The following is a 26,885-nucleotide window of genomic DNA, read 5'->3' on the forward strand; positions in this document are numbered from 1 at the left end:
AACATGAGTCACAGACACAGACAGAGGTCATCTTTTATATACTTAACCAAATGAGCCCTGGAGTTACAGTAATGCAACATTAAAGCCTTTTCTTGCAGGGCAGCAGTGTGGCAAAGTCAGTCAGAGTTCAAGCCCTGTGTCCTCCCTGCTGAAGTGTCCTGGAGCAAGACACTGACTCCCTGATGCGATTTTTTTCGGGGGGTTTTAAATCTCCAAAAAGGTTACAAAAGCACACACATCCAACGCGATGAATACTAGGTGCTGGACAGAAGTAGTCTACATGTGAAAAACGGAAAAATAGAGTCCGCACACTAGATAATATAATGCTCACATGAACATTTATGTTCATGTAGAGTCCGCACACTAGATAATATAATGCTCACATGAACATTTATGTTCATGTAGAGTCCGCACACTAGATAATATAATGCTCACATGAACATTTATGTTCATGTAGAGTCCGCACACTAGATAATATAATGCTCACATGAACATGTTCATGTGAGCATTATATTATCTAGTGTGCGGACTCTATTTTTCTGGTTTTAAATCTTCCCCACCACTCAGGCAACAACAACTACACAGACTGGCCAGTCCACACAGACTGGTAGTGCTTCAACAAGCAACTTTAGGTTTTGTCCAATAACTCCTCAACCGTAAGCCCTAGAATCATTTCCCCTCAGATTCCTTGGCTCAAGACGAATCCATTGCACATGCTGGTGTTCATTTCCGCCATGACAGTTTTGAAGCCATTTTGAATTTTATGCAAAACCTAATTTTATGTATTCCTTCCACAGATGCACTCTAATTTGATGCACTCTATGCATTACCTCATAGCACTGCCTTGTAGCACTCCCTTGTAGCACCTATGTCCTGTTGGACCAGAACTTAGCTTGTTGCACTGTCTCGTAGCACCTTTGTCCTGTTGGACCAGAACTTAGCTCTATAGCACTTACTCTCGTTGTTCTCTCCTATCTAGAAACTTGCTTGTGTTGTATGCAAATCTCATGTGTAAGTCGCTTTGGATAAAAGCGTCTGCCAAATGTGAAATTGTAATTGTAATTGAGTTGATTCATTCTCTGCAGAATTTTGCATACAGCATATATGGACTTCCTAGATACCCATTAATTTCAGCCTTGGCAGTTTTCTGCCATTTTGACAGTATTTTGATGTTCCATTAACCATTTGGGTGTGACATGCAAACAGGAAGTGAAGCATAATACCTAAATGCTGAGGATAGAACAACCAAATTTCACATACATGTTTGGGATTGGAAGTGTGTCAGGTGACATTTGGTCGCACCCCATAGCACCACCATCAGGCCAACCTTGCAATAGCACCTTTGTTTTTTTCTTTCCTACAAACTTGCCTCAATCTCAAGCAAATTTTACACAGCCCATTTGAACTGCCTACATCATTTTGTATCAAAGAATTTTAATACTTTGAACTATTTGGCCGTGACACACAAAAGAAGGTGACAGTAAAGACACACAAACAGGAGGGGATGCATAATTCCTTGATGCCTACATGTTTGAGCAAACAAACTTCATATAAATGTTTGCAAAGGGCTTAAAAGTCTGTTAGACCACATTTGGTTGCACTAGCTTTACAATGAGGCCTAAATAGGCAATCAAATGGTAATATGTCAGGCATTACTTCACCTGCAGTTGCAGGACTTTCACCGAAATGTTCTATCTTTGAGACGTAGAACTTTTCCAAACTGATGAATCAAGTTTATGTCACTGTCAAATCATTTACACCATGGGCTTCGACCCTGCTGATGGCTGCTTGCAGCTATATTTTTTTCTAGTGATTTTCGTGTGGCATTTTTGCTTTATTAGACAGCATCAAACAACCCTAGATCAATGCTGTTTAGACAGTGATATGGGGAAACCTTTTGGGCATTAAAGCCCAAGGAGTTGCCTCATCGTTGTTGCTTTTAACACATCAAGTCCATCTGGTTGCTGGGCTTATAATTTTTGTTTGTGTAGAAAGTTAACAAAGTGAACCACAGCCCCAAAATCTTGCTGCCTCGAGTAAGGTACTTGCCAGGTGTATCACTGCCTTTACCCCGGAGAGTTTTGTAAATACAACGTCTGGTTCTTCCCAAACACATCATTCTCTATGTTTCTAAGAAATAACGATGCCTCTGTTATCAAGATACAGCAAAGTTTGTTGGGAAACTGCCCACAAAACATCTTACACAAGCACTTTGTTATTATAAAAACACAGATTTCAACAAGATACAGCAAGAACAAAATAACAAATTTCACACTACTGTCCCTGTAACTTTGCCTCTGATGACTGTATATGTGTTGTATGCAAGCCATGACTGTAGCTGCGATAGGTGTTGTTATGCATATGTCTTCTTCATGAAACAAGCTTATAATCAGTTGGTAAGTGATTCAACATATGTTTGAAGCCAAATATTGACACAGTAGCTATTAGAAATTATGACACTTTCTAGCAGAAATAGCACCTTGTTCACTGTGCACTGCATCCGTTTGGTTGCTAATGTATGCAAACACTCTTGGCTAACATACTGTATAAAAATATGTTTTTGCTAATATTAGCATTTGCAAAACATACTTTCTTGAATGCACCTCTGGTGTAGCCCATACTCACAGCACATGTCCCCGTTTGAACCTTTTACAGGTGAAACTATTGTAGGTGTAATTACACATCAGTGTTTTTATAAATCAAGCTGATGATAATCTTGTTATAACGCCCCACTGCTAAACACAGAAAGGCACCTAAAGTCTAGTCAACTTTACTCTTATTCTTTGTGTGTGTGTGTGTGTTTGTGAGGGGGTGGGTAACTATTAAGCACACAGCCTTACATTATACCATAACCGTTACATGTGTGTGTATGTGTGTAACCTGTAGGTGTTATGCACCGAGTATCAAAAGTGTTACAGGTGTGTGATGAGAGAATGAGCTCACAAAGGACACACACAATTCCTGTGTGTGTGTGTGTGTGTACACAGTATTTACATACTCCCATATTGTAACAGTCAAATACCCTTCACCATAGACACCTTATCCAGCTACATATAATGTCAAACATACACTAGACACACAGCTCCAAGGCACACCCCAGATTATCAACTGCTTATTATCAATAGATGTTAGCTCCTATGGATTATGATGGCAACATGTTCAAATAAAAACGAACGAAACATCGGCACTCACAGAAAATTGATTTTCTAATTTATTAAGGGCAAGAAACGAACGCGTTTCAGCTATGAGCCATCTTCAGCGTAATCAAAGCAGTCAAAAAAGGACATTTTTATACAAACAGGTGAGGTTCAAACGAACATGTTCAAATAAATCTGGATTATTATATTACCTCCATTGATAAAGATTTCCCATGATCCAGCGGTGACTGTATCCAACGGGTGTCACCATGGTGATATTTTGAGGCTTTCTGGTGTCTCACTCTACCAGTGCCCATAGTATATAGAGGAGACCGCATAGGTTCAAATCCTGGCTTCAAGCCTCTATTCATTGTTCCTTTTGAGAAAATAAGGAGGGTGTTCACCAAAAATTTAAGTCTTCGCTCCTTGAAAACAAAATGAAAAACGGAGAAGGACTTACTCTTGGCACAACAGAACTGAGCGCACTAAAATGGGCCAGAGCTGGACAGAAAGACCAGACAAACTAGATTGGATCAGAACTTGTCCCTCTTGTAGAACCAATGGTTCAACTGTATATGTGTTTGTGTTTGTGTGTGTGTGTGTATGTGTGTGTGTGTGTGTGTGTCAAAGCTCTTATTGTTGCTTTACAGGGGAGACAAAGACTGACACCCACATACCCACAGAGACTCAGACACACACACTCACAGAAGGGGAATACATAATCAGACTCACACACCTTACTCCCTGAGGAATGCCTATTCATGGAAAGTCTGAAAGATTTGAAGGGTATTTGAGGTTAGAAGTTATTCTAACTTTCCTCTTTAAAACGATATACAGTAAATGTTTATAAGGTGTAAAAAGGGGAGAAAAGATAAAGAGAGACAGAAAGGAAGAGAGAGAATGGGAAACAGATACAGTATATAGAGAGCCAGAGAGCCAGATAAAGAGAGGAGGCAGAGCGAGGAAAGATCACTGCACATTCAGCATCCCAGCTGTGTGTGTATGTGTATGTGTGTGTGTGTGTGTGTGTGTGCCTGCGTGCTTGAAAGTGTGTGTGTCATTGAATTGAAGCTGCAGTCAGTCAGTTTATGTGTGGTTTCAACCATGAAGCTATTAGGTCACTACTAGGACAGTGCGGGATTACTGTGCTGTGTGTGTGCGCGTGTGTGTTTGTGTGTGTGTGACGTAGTCCCCAGCTGGTAGCACTCTAACATGTTAATCCCTGACAGGCTTAGCTACTGTTTCACTCCTGTTAGCATGCAGCCTTATATACAGTATATTGCCTTCCTTATTTTCCCACCATCCTTTTGTAGGCTATTTGTTTTGCTCCATTCATTCCATGGTCCTTCTTGATTCTTCTTGATTCTTGATTCCTTCCATCTTTAACTTCTTTTTTCTTTCCCTCACTCCCACATTTTCTTTCTCCCTTTCTTTCTTCCTTCCTTAAAATTCCCTGCAGTACATCATGCAATCTGCCATACCAATCTAAATTTGGCTTTAACTTTCATTGCTATGCTGATGACACCAAACTCTAAAACTAGAGGCGTGCTTATCTGAAGTCATACGTAAACATGCAAAGACATCTCTAAACTTCCTGCTCCTCAATGCTGACAAACCAGAGATGCTGGTTATTGGACCAGCTAGACACAGGTAGAGAACAGAAATTTTGATAATTGCATGATTTCCCAAAAATCTTGGCGTTACATTCACATCAAGAACATTACCAAAATTGCATTTTATCATCTTCGCAATATTGCTAAAATTCGATCCATATTAACGACAGCAGATGCGGAATCCTTAGCAACGTTAGCAACTAACGTTCTGCTCTCCGGTTTACCGAAGGCCACCACTAAAAATCTTAAGCTTGTACAAAATGCTCCTGCAGAATCTTGACCAAAACAAGAAAATTTGACCACATAACACCTGTCCTGTCCTTCCTACTCTGGCTCCCAAATTAATTTTAAGGTGTTTCTGCTGACATAAAATATTACATGGGCACTGTCCTATTTAGCAGATCTCATACCGCCAGGTGCCCTGCAGGGAAAACTGCAGGTAGCAGAGGTTTTTCTTACCGTGATCCCTTCCTTTAGAACAGTTCCATCGCTGTGATTAGAGAGGCAAGCGCTACTCTTTATTTTCCTAATCGTTTGGTCATCCCTGCTTTACACAATTACTGGGAGTCTTCACAGACTAAGGTTAGACCAGTTAGCTAGCAGTACCTCAGCTTCCTGCCGATGGGAATTTTTGGTTGTCCCCTTGGTTGTCCCCCTTGCATGTCTGACCGTCGTGGAAGGGGAATCCCTCTCTGTGAGACCCTTCCCAGGTTTCCCAAGGTTTTCGTGGTTCTCACTTGAGTGTCTATAAGGTTGGTGGGTGTCGTTTTCATTTATTGTTTTCATAATCTGGTCATTGTGAAGCACTTTGAGACTGTAACAGTGATTAAGAGCTACACAAATAAACTTGACTTGACTTGACCATGAATGGATTAGTGTAAGCACACTGATCATTGACCTGCTTACCCCTGTCTAGTATTATCAGATCAGTGGTTGGAGGAAAGTGATTGTATATAGATTATAACCGTACTTATAAACCTAACACTGGTTGTAATTATCACCTAACAAGTTAATTAGAAATCTAACCATTACCTGGCCTCACTAGAGACCTATGCCTAACCCCTAACCTTAGATCCTTAGAGCGAAAATTAATCAACGCTTTTCAAAGATAGTAATTTCATCAACTTGAAAGAAGTACAGAGAGACAGAGAGAGAGACGGGAAATCACAAGGACCGAGAGTCAGTCCAGAGGAACAGAGAACAGAGCAGTGGTTGTTTTTCCTGTTGGGACATTCAGTCAGCAGCATTCCAATCCTCCTTCTGTTCTTCATCAATACTGAGATACTGCTGACTAACACACACACACACACACACACACACACAAGTCTAACACTCACATACTGTAACACACACTTCACTTTCCCACTCTTTCTCTTTGTCTCTCTCCTTACTTATTATTATCCAAGATACACATTCTTTGATGTTAAATATTTTACAAAAAATCATTTATTAAATTATTGTGTAATCATCTTGCATGAGTCAACAATTTTATTAATAAAAAAATCATTCAGTATAAAATTTGTACAGAAAGACTACAAATACAGTAGAATTTGCATGATCAAAGAAGAGTAACAAACACAGGAAGAATGATAACTAAAATTTAGGAATGTGCATTTAGTGTAGAAGGGAGGGTCTGGAGCAAGAGAAGGACATTCCAACACCTAAAACCAATTAAGGGAGGCATGTTGTGCTGTTTTTTAATTAGAGTACCTATTATTTCATATCATTCTCTGCTGAATGGGCTATATAGGGATGCCTGTAAAAACACCTTTTTAATACATTTGGTCCATGAATGAACACACTAAAGAAGGCACTTTGTGAATAATTGGGCAAAAGGTAGAGACTGGAGTTCTGTTCAGTCACTATCTGTGCACAAGTCTTCAGAAGATCACATTATATGTACAATACATTAAAATTTTGACAATTGAAGCTGGTTGTCAAGGCTTTTTAGTGTTTTCAGCAGTGAAGTATTATATTGCAGAGGTCTATGTCATGGTAAAGCTATGCCAGCTAACGATGGCCAACACAATTTTTTGCCTGACCATGAGTGTTTACATTTAGTAGTTTGCTAAACATGATTGTTGATAGGAGTATTTTTGTTGATGTTGACCATTTTAACCATAAAACCCTGTGATATAGATACAGATAAATAAATGATAGGCAAACATCCTTTCAGCATCATCAAATAGCATAATGGCAGCACTCAGCTTTTGGAATGTGGACCATAAACAAATACTCCGCCCTGTTATCACACAGCCAGTAGCTAATCAGTGTATGGCTAACACTGGCGTGTGACTGTACTGCTGTGGGAGTAACACCTTTCCCACGGCTGACTATATGATTGATTGATAAGCGGAGGGCTTCCACTTCTCATAGGCCTTGTTGGTTCATATCTTGGATCTAGAACCAAATATATTGCTAGACCGCTCATGGATTTGTATTGAAATTTGAAAAGTGCGCATTTCACGTAACAATAACAACAAACATAATTTTGGTAAATCAATTAAGCATCAACTTTTCAGTTCTGTGTAGTTACATCTCCTCCTGCTCCTGTCTGGCCACAGCTGTGATGAGGGCGGCACCTTTCCCACTGCCCTCCTCTGATAGGACGAAAGTCACATGACACTGAGGAGCCAAAGACCTGACTGTCTCCTGGAGGACTCTGGAGAAACTACAGCAGGAACAACAGCAGCAGCAGTAAGACAAGAAGAAAACAAAATGTTTGGTTTATTAAACGAAATAAATTAACAAATTAATAAAAGTAATACTACTTCAACTTCTCCTACCCCGGCCCCTCCTTCTCCTCCTCCTCCTACTACAACTACTACTACTACTACTACTACTACCACAAATAATAATATCTCACTGTGGATGTAGTTTGTAGAGCGTCCCGTCCACCCCTACAGTGATGTTCAGATGGTCCAGTCCACGGTTCTCTCTGATCTTATCGACCACAGCCGCCATTCCAGCTCCACACAGCTGAGCCGCACGATGTGATACTGCTCCACACACCTGACAATGAAAACCATTACCATTACTATAAAAAAAATATATGTATTATTTTTTGGCATTTTTACAGGGAAGACAGGGAAAGAGAGCGGGATGACATGCGACAAAGGTCCCAGGTCGGATTCGAACACAGGACGTCGCAGTAGCATGGTGCGTGCCTTAGACCATTAAGCCACCAGGATAACTAGAACATTAAATGGTCCATTCCTGCCCCAGTCTGCTGAGCCGCACAATGTGATATCACTCCACTCACCTGTGGAAACAAAATTTAACTGAAGGCTGCACAAAGCAAGATTTTTATGTAAAAATACATCCATCTCAGCCTAAATAACAAAGTGGGGCTACAACAGAGAAGAGCGTCCCATCCCCCCATAATTGAGACCCCTTAGATTTGCCCAATTCACCCATACTAGTGCAGTGCCCGTTCGCTTTGAGCCCCGCTGCTGCACAGAGCGCTGTTCGCCCCGCACCGCTGCTGCACAGAGCGCTGTTCGCTTGTTTATTCAAAGTTTATTAATATTGAACATGTCGCATGTCCAATCTGACACTGCACGTCCTTGGGTCCCCAGCAATACACCCGCCAAGTGTGAAGTAGATCGGACGAACGGTTCTCGAGATATGTGAAGGACACACATACAGACAGAGATTCCTTGCTTTATAGTATAATTAAATTCTGGTGTTGAGATCATTGGTGACAAATCTTCTCAGCACACAGGGAGTGACAAATCAAAACTTATGAGCAAAATACAAAACTTGTTCCTAAATAGCAGCAAGTGAGCGCTCCATCCGGAGAAAGCTGGATTCACCAGTGATGAACCTGCGACGCAAAGATTTTCTTCACCACCTCATCCCCACCAGCCTCCGGGCAGTTTGCAGTTTACTGACAGTTAGTCAGCTCAGGCCATGGTGGCTATCTCTGCTCTTGTTAACTACCCAGTTCTTCTCTTATTCCAAACAAACCACTGTTGCTTTTCCTGGAAACATAAAACTTTTCCTGGGAAATTGGTACCAAGCAATATATAAAAGCTTTTATGAACTGGGTATAGGTTGGATCACTGTTATATCAGTTAATGCTAAAGAGTAGCAAAATGGCTGTCAAGCACCGAACACACCTCCAGCAGCTGTTTTCAATCCTGCTCCTCAGGACTCAGAGTACTGCTTGTTTTTTATCCCACCAGCTAGTTCTGGGTCCCGAGGACTGGGACTGAAAACCACTGACCTCCATTGCAACCTAACTTTAAAATTTAATTTTAATTTCAAAATACACTGGTCACAATGTGGGTGAAAAATGTATATATTGTCACTTGTACCTCTTTGACGACAATGCTGTCATCACAGGTGCTGTCCAGCCCCAGCTGTTGGAGAATGGATCTGACCTGCAGTAGAGCCAGGCGGTCACTAGGGGGAGACAGCACAGTTAAATACATTGATAGACAGCTGCTACATACACAGACATACAGAGAGCGGGGGGTGATAACTAACCATAACAGAGTGACCTACAAAAGGTTACTCCTAAACTACATATTCTGGTGTTATACAGGATCCCATACAATTGTTTTGTTTCCCCAGTATTTTTTGACATGTTTTTTTGTGCTGAAATAAAAAGTAGAAACAGCTCTGAACGTATCTCAATTTATACCACAAGCACGATATTACCAAAAAATTGCAATATTGCAATATCAGCAATATTAGCAATATCATGTTGCCCTAATGTGCATAAGTGGAAGGTGAGGTGTAACCCTAATCCTAACCCTGATCTCAGGCAAATGGATCCCATTTTGAGTGATAAAGTTACTTTAATGAATTGACCTTGGCTTTTACTCTGTGGGTACATAGCCTACATTTGGACTTTCCTCTCAATGTGTGATAGGAACTTAACTTAAAGGAACAATCAGTAATATTTTACTTGCTCGTTGCACAAAATAAGCATATATACTCCACTCCACTGTTACTTCAGTGGCTGCTGAGATTTCAAGCTATAAACAAGCAGCCCAGTCGGTACTCTCTGTTTTGGTGGAAATGATCCACACCCCCAGGCATTTCAATATACACCCAAGCTCCGCCCCCTGAACTACCCCAGTTGCATTCGAAACTTCTTGCAGTTTCATTTGTGCAACCGTGGAGGGACGTATAGCAAACCTAAAAACCCTTGTTCTAAAGCCAAAAAGGCCAACGACAAAGCCCGCTCCAAAACCAGAGCGAACACTGCTGCAGCATTTCAAAGGTGGAGGTAGCTTAGGATTCTGAAAAACTTCAAGACCAATGTGGAGTTGGTCTTACATTTGTTGGCCAGGTAAGCAACCTATGACGCTAACGTTAGCCGCACAAGCTAGCGAGCTAACGTTTCTTGTTGATGCAACATAGCAAATGTTAGCTCGCCACAGCTTCGCTGTGCATAAATAAATATCTGTCAAGCAATATGCTCACACATAACCTGATGCTAGTAAGCAGTTAAAGGGTATTGGGTAAAGTTGGTTAGCATTAGCTACAGCTTGAGCTGCTAGACCTCAATTAGCTGATAGCACAGCATCGCTAGATATTGATTCTTTTACTGACTGGCTGTATAATATTTCTGTAACTTTGTGGGATGTTCTAAACATTTATAACACTTTGCAATGGGATGATACCTCTTCACTTAGCTACTTGGCTGTGTCTGAAAACGGCAGTTTGTATTTTCTGTCAGTTTTAGGCCACTGTTGCTCACGGGGACGGGAGGGGTGAGAGAGGTTGAGGTGGATCTGGGGGCTTTGGCTGAGACTTGGGGAGGAGGACACAAGTTTATAGATGTTGTAGTTTCCATGGCTGCCATTACATGTTACTAAAGAGTACGTATTATTGATTGTTCCTTTAAAGAGACAGACATATGTGTGCGCACACGCACACACACACACACACACACATACAATGACCCAAGACGCACCCTCTCTCCTACCTCTCTATGTGCGATAGGTATTTGGTGTGGAATATTCCAGGTGTTTTTAAAGCTTCAGTGACGTGTCCTCTGAACAGCAATCCTCTTCTGGTTAAATCTAACAGGACCTGACGGACAACTTCTCCTAAATACAGCCCACTGGTCAGCTTTTCAAACCTACACACACACACACACATGTGCGCTCATCATGTATGAGAATATAGAAGACATCAGTAACCGAACACAATTTTTTTAAAATTTTGAAATCCTGAGGTACACACACACACACACACACACACACACACACACACACACACACACACATACACACATGCCCACATAAACATGTGTGTCATACTGATCAAAACTCAAAAATGGTGTGTGAAAAATGGTGTATATGTTGACCAAGTAGGGGACACCAAGAGGTCCACACACACTCAGCTAGTGTTTTCTAACCTTTGTTTCCCATGGTTGAGTGACTCTCGGTCCACCTCAGTGTCGTAGCGTGTGATGATGTCATCCAGACAGCCATCCTCACCCAGACCCCCCCACTCTGTGTTTATACACATCTTCTGTGTCTCTCTAGTCCCCTTCATCTCCTCTCCCTCCATCCCATCATCCTCCTGGGGGCAGAAAAAAATGAGCTATAGTTTATTGTCCAAAATCATTGTGTATCACCACAAAGACATTTAGCCTACTGAGGAACTGAGAAAAGCGGGTTGGTTTTTCTATAGACGCTCATATATCTTTGAAATTGTGTTATCAACAGAGTCATGAAATGTTGTTTGTACTGTATGTGAGAGACAATTTAAGCTGCACTAAAAGGAATTACCTTTTCCTCCTGTCTCCTCTCTTCTATCTTCACTCCTCCTTCCTTCATTTCAACCTTCTCAATGTTGCTCAGTTCCTCCATATAACAAACATTACTGCCTGTTCCTGTGGAACAAAATGACATTACAATAATACATTACAATAAAACAAAACACATTATATTTATATTTTTACATTGATGTGACACATGATGCGAAACAAACAATATCCTGAGTCAGTGGATTGTGTTTATAAGATCCAGCGTATGTAACATTAGGAATAACTTTGTTATGAGGAGCTGCACATCCCCCACACCCACCTACCCACCCACCCACCCGCACATGCACATGCACACGCACACGCACACGCACACGCACACGCACACACACACACACTAACAATGTAGAGCTCAAATACATACCAGCTATCAGTCCAATTTCACACTGTGGGTCTTCATAAGCACAGCTCATCATGGTCCCAACTGTGTCATTGACTACCGCTACTATGTCCAAGTCAAACTCCTGTAGGAACACACACACACACACACACACACACACACACACACACACACACACACACGCTGTGTCATTTACTGCTGCTATGTCCATATCAAACATACACACCTCAGGCACACATACGCTACATGTTATCAAAATAATAGAGACACAGACACAAGGTGCTGGGCTACCAGGACTTGCCAGAACATGTTGTATAATATTGAACTTGTATAATATTGTTGTTGGTGGTGAAAAACACGGTTTTGCTCATCGTACAAGCCCAGACACTGTCCCCATTCTTATCACACAAGTGTACAGTATCATCTGGTACCAGCTTTTCACTTCACCTTCACCAGAGAATATTACAGTGAAATGTAAGATTCTCCTGTGCTAAAAGTCAAAGTATTTCCACAATATGATAGTAGCATTCTGTAACTATTCTATTCTACTCTGACTCACATTGCGTCTCTTGATGGCGTCTCTCAACATGTCAACAACATCATTTCCTTCACAGTTTGTGGCCTTAAAGCCTTTGGTCCAGCTCACCAATGTGCCCTGCAAAACATACAAGCATTCATTTAATTTCAATTAACATTAAACACCTATCCTTCAAAGGAGACAGTCTGTGGTCTTGTATGTACAGTATACACACACACACACACACACACACACACACACACACACACACACACACACACAGTGATGGCGCTATTTTGTTTTTTTGGGGGTTAGGGTTTTTTCAGCGCAATCATGTCATTACAAACATAAACCTTAACATAGCACTTGTTGTGAGTTACAGCTTGTTTATAAAAGTTTATAAAATAACATAAATGCAAAATTGTTTCTTCTTCGATATCACAGAATGAACAATTTGGGGAGATATCTGCTTTAAATTTCCATAAAAAATTGTTGCATGGATAAAATCTATGTAGTGCCTTCATATGAACTGCTTTGACCTCATTGGGTTTCAAAAACTGGTAACACTGTATTTGAAGGGGTGTGCATAAGGCTGTCATAACACTGTCATAACCATGACATGACATCTGACATGAACATAAATGTTGATGATGTTTATAAATGTTTTTGACATTAAGAGTCATTCAGTTGATAACATCACTTTAAATGACAACTTGACATTAACTGAGGTGACATAACCTGTTATAAAGACATGTCATAACATATCAAACACAAATAAACTATTTGGTTGTAGGTGTTAAGAATACACTAAACTGTCAAATGTGTCCATGCTTACCGTGTCGATGGCAGCCTGCTTGCAGGGGAAAGAGAAGGTGAAGCCCAGAGGAAGACGAGCGTTCTTCATCCCCATGTAGTCAAGGAAGTCACTAATACATTGCACTATATGATCAAACAACTAGAGAGAGAGAGAAAGGTGTCACTTTTTTTAATGAAATGTACAGTGTCTGTTGTCCATCTAAAAGTATTTAACTTCACTCTCAGTACAGGTTATTTTTGACACCCCTAAAGAAGATAAATTTGACTTCCACTTCTCACAGGGTTGTAGAGTGAGACAACGCTGCACTTTTAGTGGCATGTTGTTCAGTAGTTATACAAATTAGCTTTCCACCAAATAAAGTCCCACTCTCATGTACATGTGTCTGTCTATCTAAATATTTAATATTAACAACATTAATGATATATTTATATGTGTCCTACCTCTTCTCCTGTTCCTTGCATTATCTCCAGTGGTATGGTGTAAATCTTATTGTAGAGTCGCACAGAACGACTCAGACCACTACGAATCTTCACCAGCAGAACTCTGAAATTGGTTCCTCCCAGATCCAAGGCTAGATATTTTCCATGCTCTGAGAAAAGATATAAGATATTGATTAACTGAGGCCCTGTCCACATGTATATGGATATTCCTGAAAACGCAATTTTCCCCTCCATTTTCAAAAAAATTCCTGTCCACACCAACGGTGTTTTCGAAAATCTCTCCATCCACACGACAATACAAAAACAATTTAAAACGTTCACATAAGCATGCCAGGCCAGTAGGTGGTGATAATGTGTCATAAAACTTTGTCAAACACCACAGAAGAACATTAGGAGCATGCGTATTCGGCAAGACACAGATCGAATACACATAATACTCGCGATTCTTTAAGTTGGAGAGACTTTTGAACTTTTAATGGAGACATGGTGAACAGCACAATGGTGTAATTAAACCTAACAGTACTGACCACACGTAAACAAACACCATTGCTCGTAGGTTCCTGATGCATGCTCAATACATATCAAACAACAATTGCCATGCACAAGTTGAGGTCATGATGTCAGCATTATCAAACACCTCTGTTTGACCAGTCCACACAAATACACAGAAAACTGAGTTTTGAAAAATCTCCACCCTGGAAGGCGTTTTCCAAAAGCTCTGTTTCCAGTGACCTAAAATGCTGTTTTCGTGTGGACAGGAGTCCAAAATGCAGAGAAAATACTACGTTTTCACATACACACACACTGGTGCTGTTCTGACCTGTGCCGTCAGGGGTACGGTACACATAAGAGGGCAGCATCTTTATTGGGGAAGGGCCATTACTCTTTAGCCCCGCCTCTAGCCCCGCCCTCATCCTGGCCTTGACCAGTCTGAGTTGCTCTTGGCTCAGTCTGAAGGACAAGAACGTCTCATCCACCTGGAATACAAGTACGCAAAGTAAAATTTTAAGTCAGAGAGGTTAGCATTAACAAAAATTTAAGTTATGTGCACACCTGTGAGCAGGCGCACACACACACACACACACTCACACACACAGCCATCTGACCTGTCGTCTCTGTGATGCCAGTCGCTGGGCAACTGCTGTTACCATGGCAGCCCCTTTGCTGCTGCCACTCTCTGACAGGACAAATCGGACATGACAATCAGGAACCAACCGCCGCACCACCTTATGGAGACGTTTAGCATACCTGGAATTGAAGGAGCATCAAGTACTCTTTCACTTTTATCGACCTCTATTGGCAATCAGTAGGAATTGCAACAACATTGATAGAACTGATCTCTTTGTGTGGTGAATATTTTCATAAAACCTACTGTGGGTGTGTCCTGTACACAGTTCCATCAACCCCCACAGTGATCCTTAACGTCTTCAACTTCCTGTTTTGTCTGATTCGACTCAAGATGGCAGCCAGCCCTGCAGCCACCAGGTTTGAGGACCTGAAGGAGACCACGGTGCAGACATGTTGAACAGCAATGCAGTCGTCAGGTGATGGGGTCAAATCGAGGTCCAGAAGAATGTCTCTGGTGTTCCTCAGACCATCTTTGTACCTAACAGTGAGATGGACAGGTATAATGTAATCGTACTGTTCCAATAGAAATGGAGAGAAAGAGAGAGTGAGAAACAGACAGACAGACAGACAGATAGCTTACTGTTCCATAGCTGCTACATGCGCGGTGTTTATTTTCCCTTTTGTCCTCAAAGCATCAGAAACATTTCCATCAAACAGCAGTCCTAGTTTTGCCATCTTTAATACAACCAGCCTCACCAACTCACCCAGATACAACCCACTGACCAGCTTCTCAAAGCTGAGAGAGAGAAAGAGAAACAGAGCGGTAAAAGGGTCATATTGTATTATACTTGTTACATTTTTGTGTTGTATTAAGTTGTGTTATATTTTGTGTTGTGTTGTACCATGTTGTGTCATCTTAGGGGATGCTGTATGTTATGTTGGCTATGCTATGCCATGCTATATCACGTGAAATAAAGTGCCTCTTTCCCTACAGTTGTTTCCCAGGGTTGGTGGAGGCTGCGTCGATCTCCTTGTCAAATTCAGTGATGTAATCATTCAGTGCCCCGTCATCTCCGAAGGCTCCCCACTCAGTGTTCACACACATCCGGCCCTCGTCTCCCTCCACCAGATCGATGTGCCGCAGCTCCTCCATGTAGCACGCATTTGTACCTGTACCTAAACACACACACAAAGACACACGTCCTTGTACTTCTATCTTTATGAGAACCTTGCATTGACTACAGTACACTTGACTACCTGAACCCCAACCTTAACCCTCACCACAATATGCCATACTTTAACCCTTACCCTAAACTAACTTTAATCCTAATCCTTTTATCCTTTTTATCCATAGCCATCTGGAGCAGCCTCTGTGTTGTTGTAGATGGCCCTTCTCTTACTTGTACCTGTGATGTCAAGTGCCTTGCAGAGGAACTGCCCTGCAAAGCCTCTGCATCCGACCTCCACAGGCAAGCAACCAGCTCTCCAGCCTTGTCTGTGACAGTCACTAACCAGGCATCATACTTGGCCCTTTTCCACTTGAAGGCCTCCTCCATGACAATGCACTTTGTCAACTCTGAAGCAAGAAGGATGTTGGCTCTAAGGGTGTTTGTGGCTGAGTTACCTGCCCAAGTCCACCATCAACTGCCCGTCCTGAGCAGTGTTGAGAAGCCTAGCAACTGCTTTTGATGTTGAACTTGGCTTCTTTCCGGCTCTCATGGAGCTGATGGTCTGCTTCGTGGGTGTAGATCTCTTGCTCATGTTGATGGTACTGCAGACGGCCTCTGCAATGGTCTTGAACACTTGGTTGTGCTGCCAACAGTAACAGCCTTCTCCCAGAGCCTTTGTGCAGCAGCTCAAGAGTCCCCCTTCTTGGGCATAGCGGGCACAACGGAGTATCCACCAAGTCTGAGTAGTGCAGGTTGGAAGGACTGCAGAGTACATCATAGATTGCCTGAACCATAGATTGCCTGGTTCTGCCCGCCATTGGTCAGTCCACGTGACTTTTCTCTCCACTGCCTGCTCCCATCTTGTCCAGGCTCTTTGTTGCCTCATCTACACTGCTGGATTGCCCTTGTCCTCAGTAGCTGCTCTTAACTCATTCTGGACCATTTTCTGCCATCCTTTTCTCTGACCTATGTCATACAGAGGGGTTATGAAAGTTCCCAGTCCAGCCCTTCCTCTGGTAACCGCCCCCACCAGGACTCCAAGGCATAGCCGTGACTCTGCTTGCTCCACTGCATCCTTTGCTCTCCACTTCCTGCCTATCCTTACCACAATCCCTGCCATGGAGACTTTAGGGTCACTCAACTCTCTGTATTGCAACACCTCCCTTGAACTCCTCAATGGACTTCAAGGGGAGTTTGGCGGTGTTTCCATAGAGGGCGATGTTGCTCAAGCTCCTTGGTAGGCCTAGCCATCTCCTCTGTCAGTTGCCTTGTAGTGGAGCAGAGGCCATAGGATCCTAGGCAGCATCCCATGTTGGTAAATCCACGCCTTGAATTTTCTCAGGAGGCCTGACTTGTCAACATCTCTCAACCAGCCCTTCAGCTCCTGGCAGGTGGTCTGGGGCGATGCTGCATCTCTCAAGTTGCTGTCAAAAATCTTCCCTAGGCGTTTCTCAGAGATTAGAGGTATTGGCGTGCCTGAGATGGTGAAGTGGAAATTGTCCATGACCCTCCTCCTCAGGGACCTTGATTTTGCTGGCTTGAATGACATCTTGGCCCACCCTATCAGCCTCCCATGCCCATGCAGGATCGATCTAAAGGACACTTCAGCAGAAAGCTTTCTGTCACAGTAACAACTACAGTAAATGATATGAACCTGATGGTATGATATGAATCTACTAACCGATGATGAGTCCTACTTCACAACGCTGGTCGTCAAAACCACAGGTCATCATGGTTCCTACAGTGTCATTTACCAGGGCTAACACCTCTACATCCATACCCTGGAGAGAGAGAGAGTTACAGAGAGAGTAATAAACCAAGTCTTCTGGCTAATGTAACATTCACGATATATGAAGTGTGTCATTGGTAGTGCAGTCAGCTATGAGTGATGGTTTTTGGGTGAGGTAGTCAGTAAGGGCAGTTGCTGATGGAATGATATCCTTTACACTTCTCAATCTCTCCTTTTTACTTGATGTTAAAGCTCCTATCTGTGGCCATCCCTCCTAGTAAACATCAAAGGAAAAATCCACCCTCAGATACTCTAACACTGTTAAATATTGTGAATTTATGATGTTCAGTGCATTCCAAGAGTTATTTTGTGTCGTAATTAACTTTTTTGGTGTACCCACTTTCTCTCAACCTGCCCCATCTACTTCTACAGTTAGAGATATTCTACATTTCCTAGAATGCCTTTCCACAACCCGCAGACAACAGGCATGAACTTGTTGCATTCAGCTACAGGTTATAAGTGGGTTATAGCAAAGCAATACTTTTTCCACTCGAAAAAGCAGTCACAATCCTGACTCACAACACAACATATCTAGTGGCTGTATTGGATTATGGACGAATGATGCTACTGTTAGTGGGGAAATTGGTATCTCTGCCGCTTCTACAATAGCATTCTCCCTGTATGATTTTTGAACGTCGGTGCAAAATGGTGAGTCTAGAAAGAAGCTCTTACTCTTTGATTCTGCAAATGTTTCAGATCACTGAAAATTCTGCTATCAAACTCCATTGTAGGTTTGCTGGAAATATCTCAACATGACATCGCGTACACTTGGCCAGTTATCAGCAGGAATATGAAAAATACCATCAAACAACAAAATGGGCCTGGGAATGCAAGGTACATTTCCAATAGCTGTTTTTTAACAGTGGTATAGGGTGGAGTTTTCCTTTTTAATAAATTTGGGGATGCAAAATTGCACAAGTGAAAGCAACCTCATACCAGGAAAGAACGTGATTAATGAATGTCAATGAATATTGAGAGATTCTACCGGTTCAGACTGTCAGCTAAATGACTAAAATGTAAATATAAAATGTCCTATCTGTGGTTTCAATCTGCTATGAGCAGCATCTGATTGGATAATGTCACATAGGAGCAGTGCCTGATGGGTAGTGTAGTCATCAAACTAATTGAATGTTTTAGACTAGAGCATCAGCTAAATTACTAAAATAAGCTTCTTACGACAGAGTCGAATGGCCCTACTATCTACTGGAGATGCTTAAGCGTTTTGGGTTTGGTGACTACTTTCATAGATGGGTTGAAATTCTGTTTGTTGATTCATCTGCAGAAGTATCTACAAATATTTGATTTCACAACCGTTTAAGCTCTTTTGCGGCTCGAGACAAGGCTCACCAATTTCACCTTTACTTTTTGTAATAGCCATGGAACCGTTGGCAGTAGCAATAAGATCACACCCTTCAGTTTGTGGTATTAAAACAGGGGACCTAGAACATGATATCACGTTGTATGCAGATGATACCATCGTGTTTCTATCAGATCTTGGAAAATCAATACCATCCCTCTTAAAGTTGATCAGTCAATTTGGTAGCTTCTCTGGTTTTAAGGTGAACAAAGATAAATCATCTATTATGTTTCTAAATGAACAAGAAAGAAGAAAACCAACGATACCCCACCCATTTGTAAATGCTGTAGAAGGTTTTATCTATCTGGATATTAAAATAACACCATAGATAAGCACCCTTAGTTCAACTAACTATGAGCCCATGTTAGCTAAAGTGTCAGAAGATGTCACAAGATGGACATCATTGCCTCTGTCTATAATGGGGAGAATAAATATACCGATTTTTTCACCGATTTGGGGCAATGAACATTTCAGCCCGGCTAAAAATGACATGGGATTTAAAACATGGTTAAGTAAGGGCATAGTTAAACTACTGGATCTCTATGAGGACAACAATCGAATGTCATTTGACGAGCTGAAAGCGAAGTCTGACTTCCCACAGAAACACTTCTTCAAGTATTTGCAACTTAGAAGTTTTATTCGGGCACGCTTAAAGAATTCAGTGCAGCAACCTCCAATGTCCACACTGGAGATATTTTCCACAGGAAATTGTTTCAGTAAAGGATGGGTTACTCAATTATATAATATAATGGTGGAAAACCATAAAGACAACTCTGAAAGTAAGAGACAGGAGTGGATACAAGATTTACAAGAGGACATCTTAGAGTATGAATGGGGTTTAATATGTTCAAAGGCACAAACACAAACCATCAATACCCGACTGAGATTAATACAATACAATTGGATAATGAGAATGTACATCACCCCGGTGAAGTTAAATAAATTTGATCCTAATATTCCTGACCAGTGTTATAAGTGCAATATTTATCAAGATACTTTGTATCACTGCTTGTGGGAATGTGGAGAGATTCAAATATTTTGGAGTTCGGTGATATGTTACATCTCTCAATTACCTCTTCTCCATTACCTCTAAGTCCTAAACTGTGTATACTAAGCATTTATCCAGACAATTGTTCTCTATCTAATAGAGAAAGAAAAATGGTTGACCTATGTCTACTATAAGCCAGGTGCTCGATTGCCCTGTGTTGGAAGAATGTGAGTTGCCCCTCTCTATAGGCCACTGGTTGAAAAACTTAACATCAAGTTTGGCTCTTGAGAAACTCACTTATATAGTTAGGAAGAAAGCTTCTGAGTTTTATAACATCTGGCAGATGTTTTTGGAATTTGTTAAAAATTGTGACATTGAAGAGGCACTGGAAGTGTGAAGTTACAGTGAAAATAATTAATCTATTGTGAGGAATGTGTGTTTATTTTATTTATTTACTTCAAGTGATATTTTATTATTATTATTTATATACTGCCATATGTTTGATTTGGGGGAAGGTTCAGTTATGTATGTACAATGTGTTAAATGTATAAAATCAATAAATATATGTTTAAAAAAAAAAAAAAAAGCTTCTTGTTAAATGTCTCAGTTCTGTTGATGGCCTGTCTGATATATGAGCAGTAGATTATGGGTAATGTAGTTAATAGTATTGTATCGATGTCTTACCCCAGTCCTGTTGATAGCCTGTCTCAGGGCCTGGACCACATCTTTCCCCTGGAGGCCACGAGCCCGGTAGTTTTTGCTCCAATTTACCAATAGTCCCTACAGAAAAGAGAGGAGATAAAACAGGTTAGGGTTTTTTCAGTTTATATATCTAAAAAGATAGAACCACCCCTGAGACAGGAGCAGAGAGGATATCAGAAAATATATAGTAATAAGATATACTACATCTAGGAACAAAACAAAACTGTGTATATCTGCACAATTTCTAAGGGCCAGATTGATATCTGTGCCTGTAGGCCATTTACAACCTAGACCATGAAAACAACACTAGACAGACAGACACTATATAAATTAAGTATGATTACCTGGTCCAGGGCGGTCTGTTGACAGGGGAAAGAGAAGGTGAAGCCCAGAGGATGTTTCTCCTCCAGACTGATGTTCTTCTGATGGAGGAAGTCCTTCAGACACTCTGACACGTGGTCAAATAACTACAGACAGAGAATCAGATAGGCAGAGAGAGAAGAGGATGAAGACACAGATGGTCAGTAAATCAAACAGGAGAGGGAGCAGGGTGGAGATGGTTGATAACCTCTGGCCATCTCTTTCCTCTTGCCTCTCCTCTTTCTTCCTCCTCTTCCTCCCTCTTCCCCTTTTCTCTCCTACTGCTCACCCCTGCTCCCCTACTGCTGTGTAGCTTGTCCTCTTCTCTCTGTCATCTTCCCACCAGTCTTCTTTCCTCTTCTAAAACCCCTCACCTCTGCTCTCACCTTGCTATCAGGTAGCTTCTCTCCTTCTATGTCCCCTTCTCCTTCCTCTTCCCCTGCCCCTCCACCTTTCGATCTTTCTCCTCCTCATTGCTCTCCCTGTGTCCTGTCTCTCCCCCTCTCCTCCTCACCTCTGCTCCTCTCCCAATGAGTAGCTCCTTAGGTACGGGGTAGGTCTGCTCCTCCATCTCCACTCCCCTCCTCCTCCTCCCTGCCTCCTCTCTCACTTTAACTTGGAGCACCTTAAACCTGGAGCCTCCCAGATCCAAAGCCAAGAACTCTCCTTTCTCTGGAAGGGGGGGTACATATAAATATTTAGTTACAGTGACAATCTCTCAATCTCTTGCCATAGGCTTTTAAAGAAAAAAAAAAAATACTGTGTACTAATAGGTTAGTAGTTGACCAAAATATTGCACATCTTCATTAACCTACACAACAGCTTGAAAAAACATTGAAAACCCCTAATATAAAGTTACCTGATCCATCAGGTGTGGAGCGGACATGTGTTGGCAGCATCTTAAGCGTTGCTGCGGCATTGCTTTCCACTGAGAGCCCCTTCTTCATTTCACCTAGGAAACGAGCTGAGATGTCCCTTAGCTGGTCGTCATGGAGACGCATGGAGTACAGAAACCTGTCCACCTAAAAATATAAGAAGGGGGAGACAGAGCAAACACGAGAAGCAAGTGGGGAGGGGTTAAAATATCTCCCATCTCCCCTCTCCTCCTCTCCTCATCTGCTCTCCTCAAGTCTCTTGTCAGCAGGTTTCAAAGGACTGGTCCTTCCTTCCTTTAGGTCCAAAGCAATTTTTTTTCTACACAATTCAGTTTCCTCCACTACTGTGTGCAGCCAGTCTTCCCACCAGACCCCATTATATACACTATAGCTACTTGGGGTTCTTAAACTTCTTCAGGTCAGAACCCACATAAGAGACTTAGCAGGCTATCTCACCCTGGGACCCAGGCTCATTAAAAACATTGCAAATCTAAACCCATTCGAAGCTGTTCTGTGACCCAATTTCAGGGTCCCATCCAACAGTTTGAGAAAGAGCTGTCCTTAGGAAACTTCTGTTCTTTGTTCTCCATCCTCCAGGAAAAACAAAACAAACAAGAGCAGCAGAACAAAGACGTCTGGACAGGGTCAAATGCACATTCATCCCTCTTGTTTATTTTACGTCCCACATTTTTGGTATATTCACATTATGCTCTTGAAGACTTGGGAAATCAAGTCAAATAAAAAAAAAAGACATTGTGTAAGCCAAGCCATTTTGTGGTAACAGTACCTTGACCCACAGTGAGCAGTTTTAATATGGGACTTTAACTATGGATTTTAGAAGGAGAGAGATGGGAACCAAGAATTTACCAGGAATGTGATCAGAATTAAATCCACAGGAAATAAGAGCAGAAAAATCAGGAATCCCCATTAGAAATGAATAGGAGGTACAGTATGTGTCAAAAAACCCTGACCCATGCATAATCAGCCAAACTGTCACTATGGTGACACATTCAGGGGGCAAGGTCCTTCTGGCCATGTGCCTGGCTGGTGTCACTGTATATTTGTGTGTATGTGGGTGTGTGTGCATGTGTGTGTGAATGTCAATGTGTATCCCTGTGAGTATGTGTGTCAATCCCGCCGGCACTAAGAAAAAAGTAATGGCATTGCCAAGGAAACACATTAATCATTTCTCAGCAAAGAATGTCAGTAACACAGTGACACAGTAAGTATTGATTACAGTACTGTCACCATCATATCACACCACTGGCTTACTGGCTTATCTCTGAGATTTGCCCTGATTAAACCCAAATCTGACTATCTAACACACAGTGGGATGTAACCTGGATGAAACCCTCTCACCACTGAATCATGTCCCCTCTCCTCTCCTTCCCTCTGATTGCTCTAACAATCACTTCTATCTCTTTTTTTTAGCAAGTATTTATGTTCCCTGTATTTCTCCCTTACATGATCATTCTGTGGTCAGAGGAATTTTGTCACTATAACCTTGACCCCTGCACACCTAAACTATTGGCTGCTTGTAATGATGGATGGTGATAAAGCTTATTCTACTGTTGCACTGAGGAGTGCTAGCTAAATGCCTAAAATATAGGTATAATGTAAATGAAATGCACAAGACTGTTAGCTGAATGTGACAATTTATGTTGCACCCATTTTCTCTCTTATAAGACAAAGACTGCAGTAATTGTGTAGCAGCTGATTTGGACCAATTAGTGAGAACAATTACAATTTCCGTCATGAAAGCGACACAATTATTAATGTCTGGCAAATCTTTTAGGAGAAGCTTATGAGACTATGAGGAACTTGTTGCTCATGAATTCTATATAAGTATAAAGGTAATGCCATTAAACCTTTATACTTATATGGAATTCATGAGTTCAAGGCAAGAGATACGCTTGTTCAAAGTCTTCAGTTAATTGCTGCAGCACTCAACTTAGGCCAATAATTTTATAATGCCAGATCTCACTGATAACACACAACATTCACCCAAGATGAACTAAAAACAAATCAAATAGGAACGAAGATCAAAATATTGCATATGACAAACAAATTCACAGCTCATCTGTTTGTGAAGCGGATTACATTGTTCATTCAAATTTATCAAGAGAATAAACGAGAGAAGAGGTAAAGCATCAGAGTGTTCCAGGATTAATAACTTTCACTTTCAGCAGGAAAACAATAGTAATAGCAGATTACATTTTTAATTTAGCCTTCCAAACTCAAAATATTAGTAGTGCATCTTAATTAGCTGGAGTTAATCACATATTTCCTCAATTAGAAAACTTCTCTCACTTTCATAGTTGATTACAGCATTACAGCCATCTCTAGCTCATTGTATTACCTCAAACTGTAAGGGATTTCATTTTAAAAGAGACCCTAATGCTGAGTATTACTGCTACTAGAAAAACTTCAGTTCAAATTCTGTGTCAAGTAAAGTGGGACAGTTTTACACTGGAACAGCTCTTACCTTTTTAGTGGGGTCCTCTTGGAGTTTGGAGAAGTAGTAGGAAAGAAGATGAACAGCCAACATCTTGACATGAGACACACCACCATGCAAGTTCTTTCAGTCCCTTTGTCAGTACACCACACAAATACACACACACACACACACACACAAGTAAAATCTGGATGAAAATATGTTGTTGTGAAGTTGTCAAGGTAAATCCAAGTGGGTTATTTTCTGTCTGTTTCCCCTCTCACTGGTTGTCAGTCTTGTTTTCCTCTCACTAACCAACTGACTGAGTCTACAGTTCAGCATTGACCAAGCCCTGCTTTGACTCAATGATTAACGAACAAGCCAAACCCCTTTCTCCCCTCCATTTCCTCCTCCCTTTCTGTCTTACCTCCTCTCCCTCCCCTCTTTTCAGTCATGGCCCAATCATGTCCCCTCTCTAGTTTCACACACATTTTCTTGGGTGACCTAGACCCATATCCTACTAACACACACACACACACACACACACACACACACTCTACTTTGGCCTCTTTTAGCTTAGGTCAAAGTAACTCTCCTTCCCATTGCCCTGGGACCCAGACTCTTGTTCTCCTGTCTTGTGGAGACCCATCATAAACAGGCCTGCAACCCATTTTGGGTCCTGGTCCACAGCTGAAGCAGCCCTGTTATAGTGAGTTACTGTTATAGTGTGTGTGTTGCTACTGTGAGTGGACTGTGGAGCTAATCCCTGGCCAGTGGAATGCAGCACTAGAGAGTCTACATAAACTGAGCTTGTTTCCTTAAAGGAATACAACAAATATCCTCTTCGGCCTACTTAGCATTCTGCAATTAGTGGCAGTTTCACCTGTGAATATGCAATATTTATTTTCTTGGCTACAGTGCATGCTAATGTTCTACCAGTGTTTTTGTCATGTGCTTTGTGGACGAACCAAGCTTGCTTAGTATCATGTCAAAGCTGCATATGCACCAGTGTGCAAAAACATGGACACACAGAGATGAAATTACCAGTCTTCTTAAATCTCAAAGGTTACTTCCTTGAGTACAACAATTTAATCATCTAGCTAATCTTGTGTCATCAGTATGATAACTTAACCATAAAGTGTGTGTGAGAGAGAGAGAGAGAGAGAGAGAGAGAGAGAGAGAGAGAGAGAGTAATACAGAGAATGAGACATGATAGACGTGATGTGTTTATAGTGTAACACCATTTCAGCCTAGTCTGACCTCAATAATAATAATAATAATAATAATAATAATAATAAACTTTATTTGTATAGCACATTTCTTAACAGTGTTACAAAGTACTTCACAGAACAAATACAACATACAGCAGTAAAACCGAATAAAAACACAAAGAAGAGTAAAAAAGTAAAATGTAAGGAAAATATATAAAAGAGGGCATAAAGTCAACAGTAAAATTAAATCAGGACTACAGGCTTTAGGGGCCAAGCCATGTAGGGCATTGAAAATTAATAATAATATTTTAAAATCAATTCTGAAACTAACTGGGAGCCAATGCATGGAGGCTAGAACAGGAGTGATATGTCCATATCTCTTGGAACCACCAATAAGCCTAGCAGCCGCATTTTGAACCAACTGGAGGCGGTTTAGAGAGCCCTAACTAATACTAGAGTAGAGTGCATTACAATAGTCAAAGTGATGGAAAATAAAAGAATGTACAACAATGTATTGTATTTTTTTACATGTATTTTTTATCTTTTGATGACTTAAATAGAGTTCTATTTAAGTCATCAAAAGATAAAAATGACCTAATTTTTTTTTTGATCTTTTTGAGTTAGAAAGAACAAGACTGGACAACCTTCTTAACTTGAACACCCATAGATTTCTAGCAGCCAGCTTAATATTATCTATCTAGGCTGTTGTCATAAAGCAGGCTAGTGGAATTTGGTGGATCAAATATGATGATCTCAGATTTATCCTCATTTAATTTTAGAAAATTTTGGGACATCCAGCATTTGATATCTGTAAGGCAGACATTAAGGTGAGCTAGACTACTAGAATTGGTGGATTTTAGTGGGACACACAGCTGGGTGTCATATGCATAACAGTGATAAAGAACATCATGTTTGCAAATAATATGAACCAAACAGAGCATGTACAGTAAATTGAGAATTGCTGAGGGCCAAGGATTGACCTTTGAGGAACACCAAGTAAATTAAGAGAGAGTAAACTGAGAACAGAATGCTTTGATGTAATACAATGGTGCGGTCATGGTATGAAATGTAGCACGCAAACCTAATAGGACCAAAATAGAGAAGTCACCTCAATCCGCTGCAAGGAGTAGGTCATTTGTGACCTTAATGGGGTTCTCTAAAACCTGATTGATGATTCTCGAAGATATCATTGTTATTCATAAAAGCTGTCAATTGAGAGGAGACCTCTTTGGAAATGGGTCTGTAATTGCTAAGAAGGAGTGGATCTAAATTAGGTTTCTT

General features: G+C 41.2%; 1 protein-coding gene across 1 annotated transcript; it reads right to left on the minus strand.

Moving 5' to 3' along the window:
• Positions 1-7,282: 7,282 nt before the first annotated feature.
• Positions 7,283-24,507, minus strand: hkdc1 (hexokinase domain containing 1). The gene is made up of 21 exons (XM_071545142.1): positions 24,445-24,507; positions 21,944-22,106; positions 21,599-21,756; positions 21,069-21,191; positions 20,707-20,802; positions 17,570-17,669; positions 15,712-15,895; positions 15,360-15,515; positions 15,024-15,257; positions 14,758-14,899; positions 14,472-14,628; positions 13,652-13,800; positions 13,230-13,349; positions 12,437-12,532; positions 11,902-12,001; positions 11,536-11,606; positions 11,127-11,239; positions 10,692-10,847; positions 9,070-9,157; positions 7,617-7,762; positions 7,283-7,421 (listed from the first exon to the last, which is right to left on the minus strand). Exons 1-21 carry the CDS (start codon positions 24,505-24,507, stop codon positions 7,283-7,285), a joined length of 2,754 nt encoding a protein of 917 aa, XP_071401243.1.
• Between the last annotated feature and the right edge of the window lie 2,378 nt (positions 24,508-26,885).

Source organism: Centroberyx affinis, unplaced genomic scaffold, assembly GCF_046629955.1.
Source record: "Centroberyx affinis isolate AG114_WGS23_722 - 3 ecotype Tasmania unplaced genomic scaffold, CSIRO-AGI_Caff_v1 ptg004778l_1, whole genome shotgun sequence".
NCBI lineage: Eukaryota > Metazoa > Chordata > Actinopteri > Beryciformes > Berycidae > Centroberyx > Centroberyx affinis.

Coding starts and splice junctions, on each gene's coding strand:
- hkdc1 (XM_071545142.1), bottom strand. CDS start 24,507: ATGTTGGCTGTTCATCTTCTTTCCTACTACTTCTCCAAACTCCAAGAG. Junction 20,803..21,068: donor AACAGACCGCCCTGGACCAG/GTAATCATACTT, acceptor TCTTTTCTGTAG/GGACTATTGGTAAATTGGAG. Junction 7,422..7,616: donor CTCTACAAACTACATCCACA/GTGAGATATTAT, acceptor TTCCTGCTGTAG/TTTCTCCAGAGTCCTCCAGG.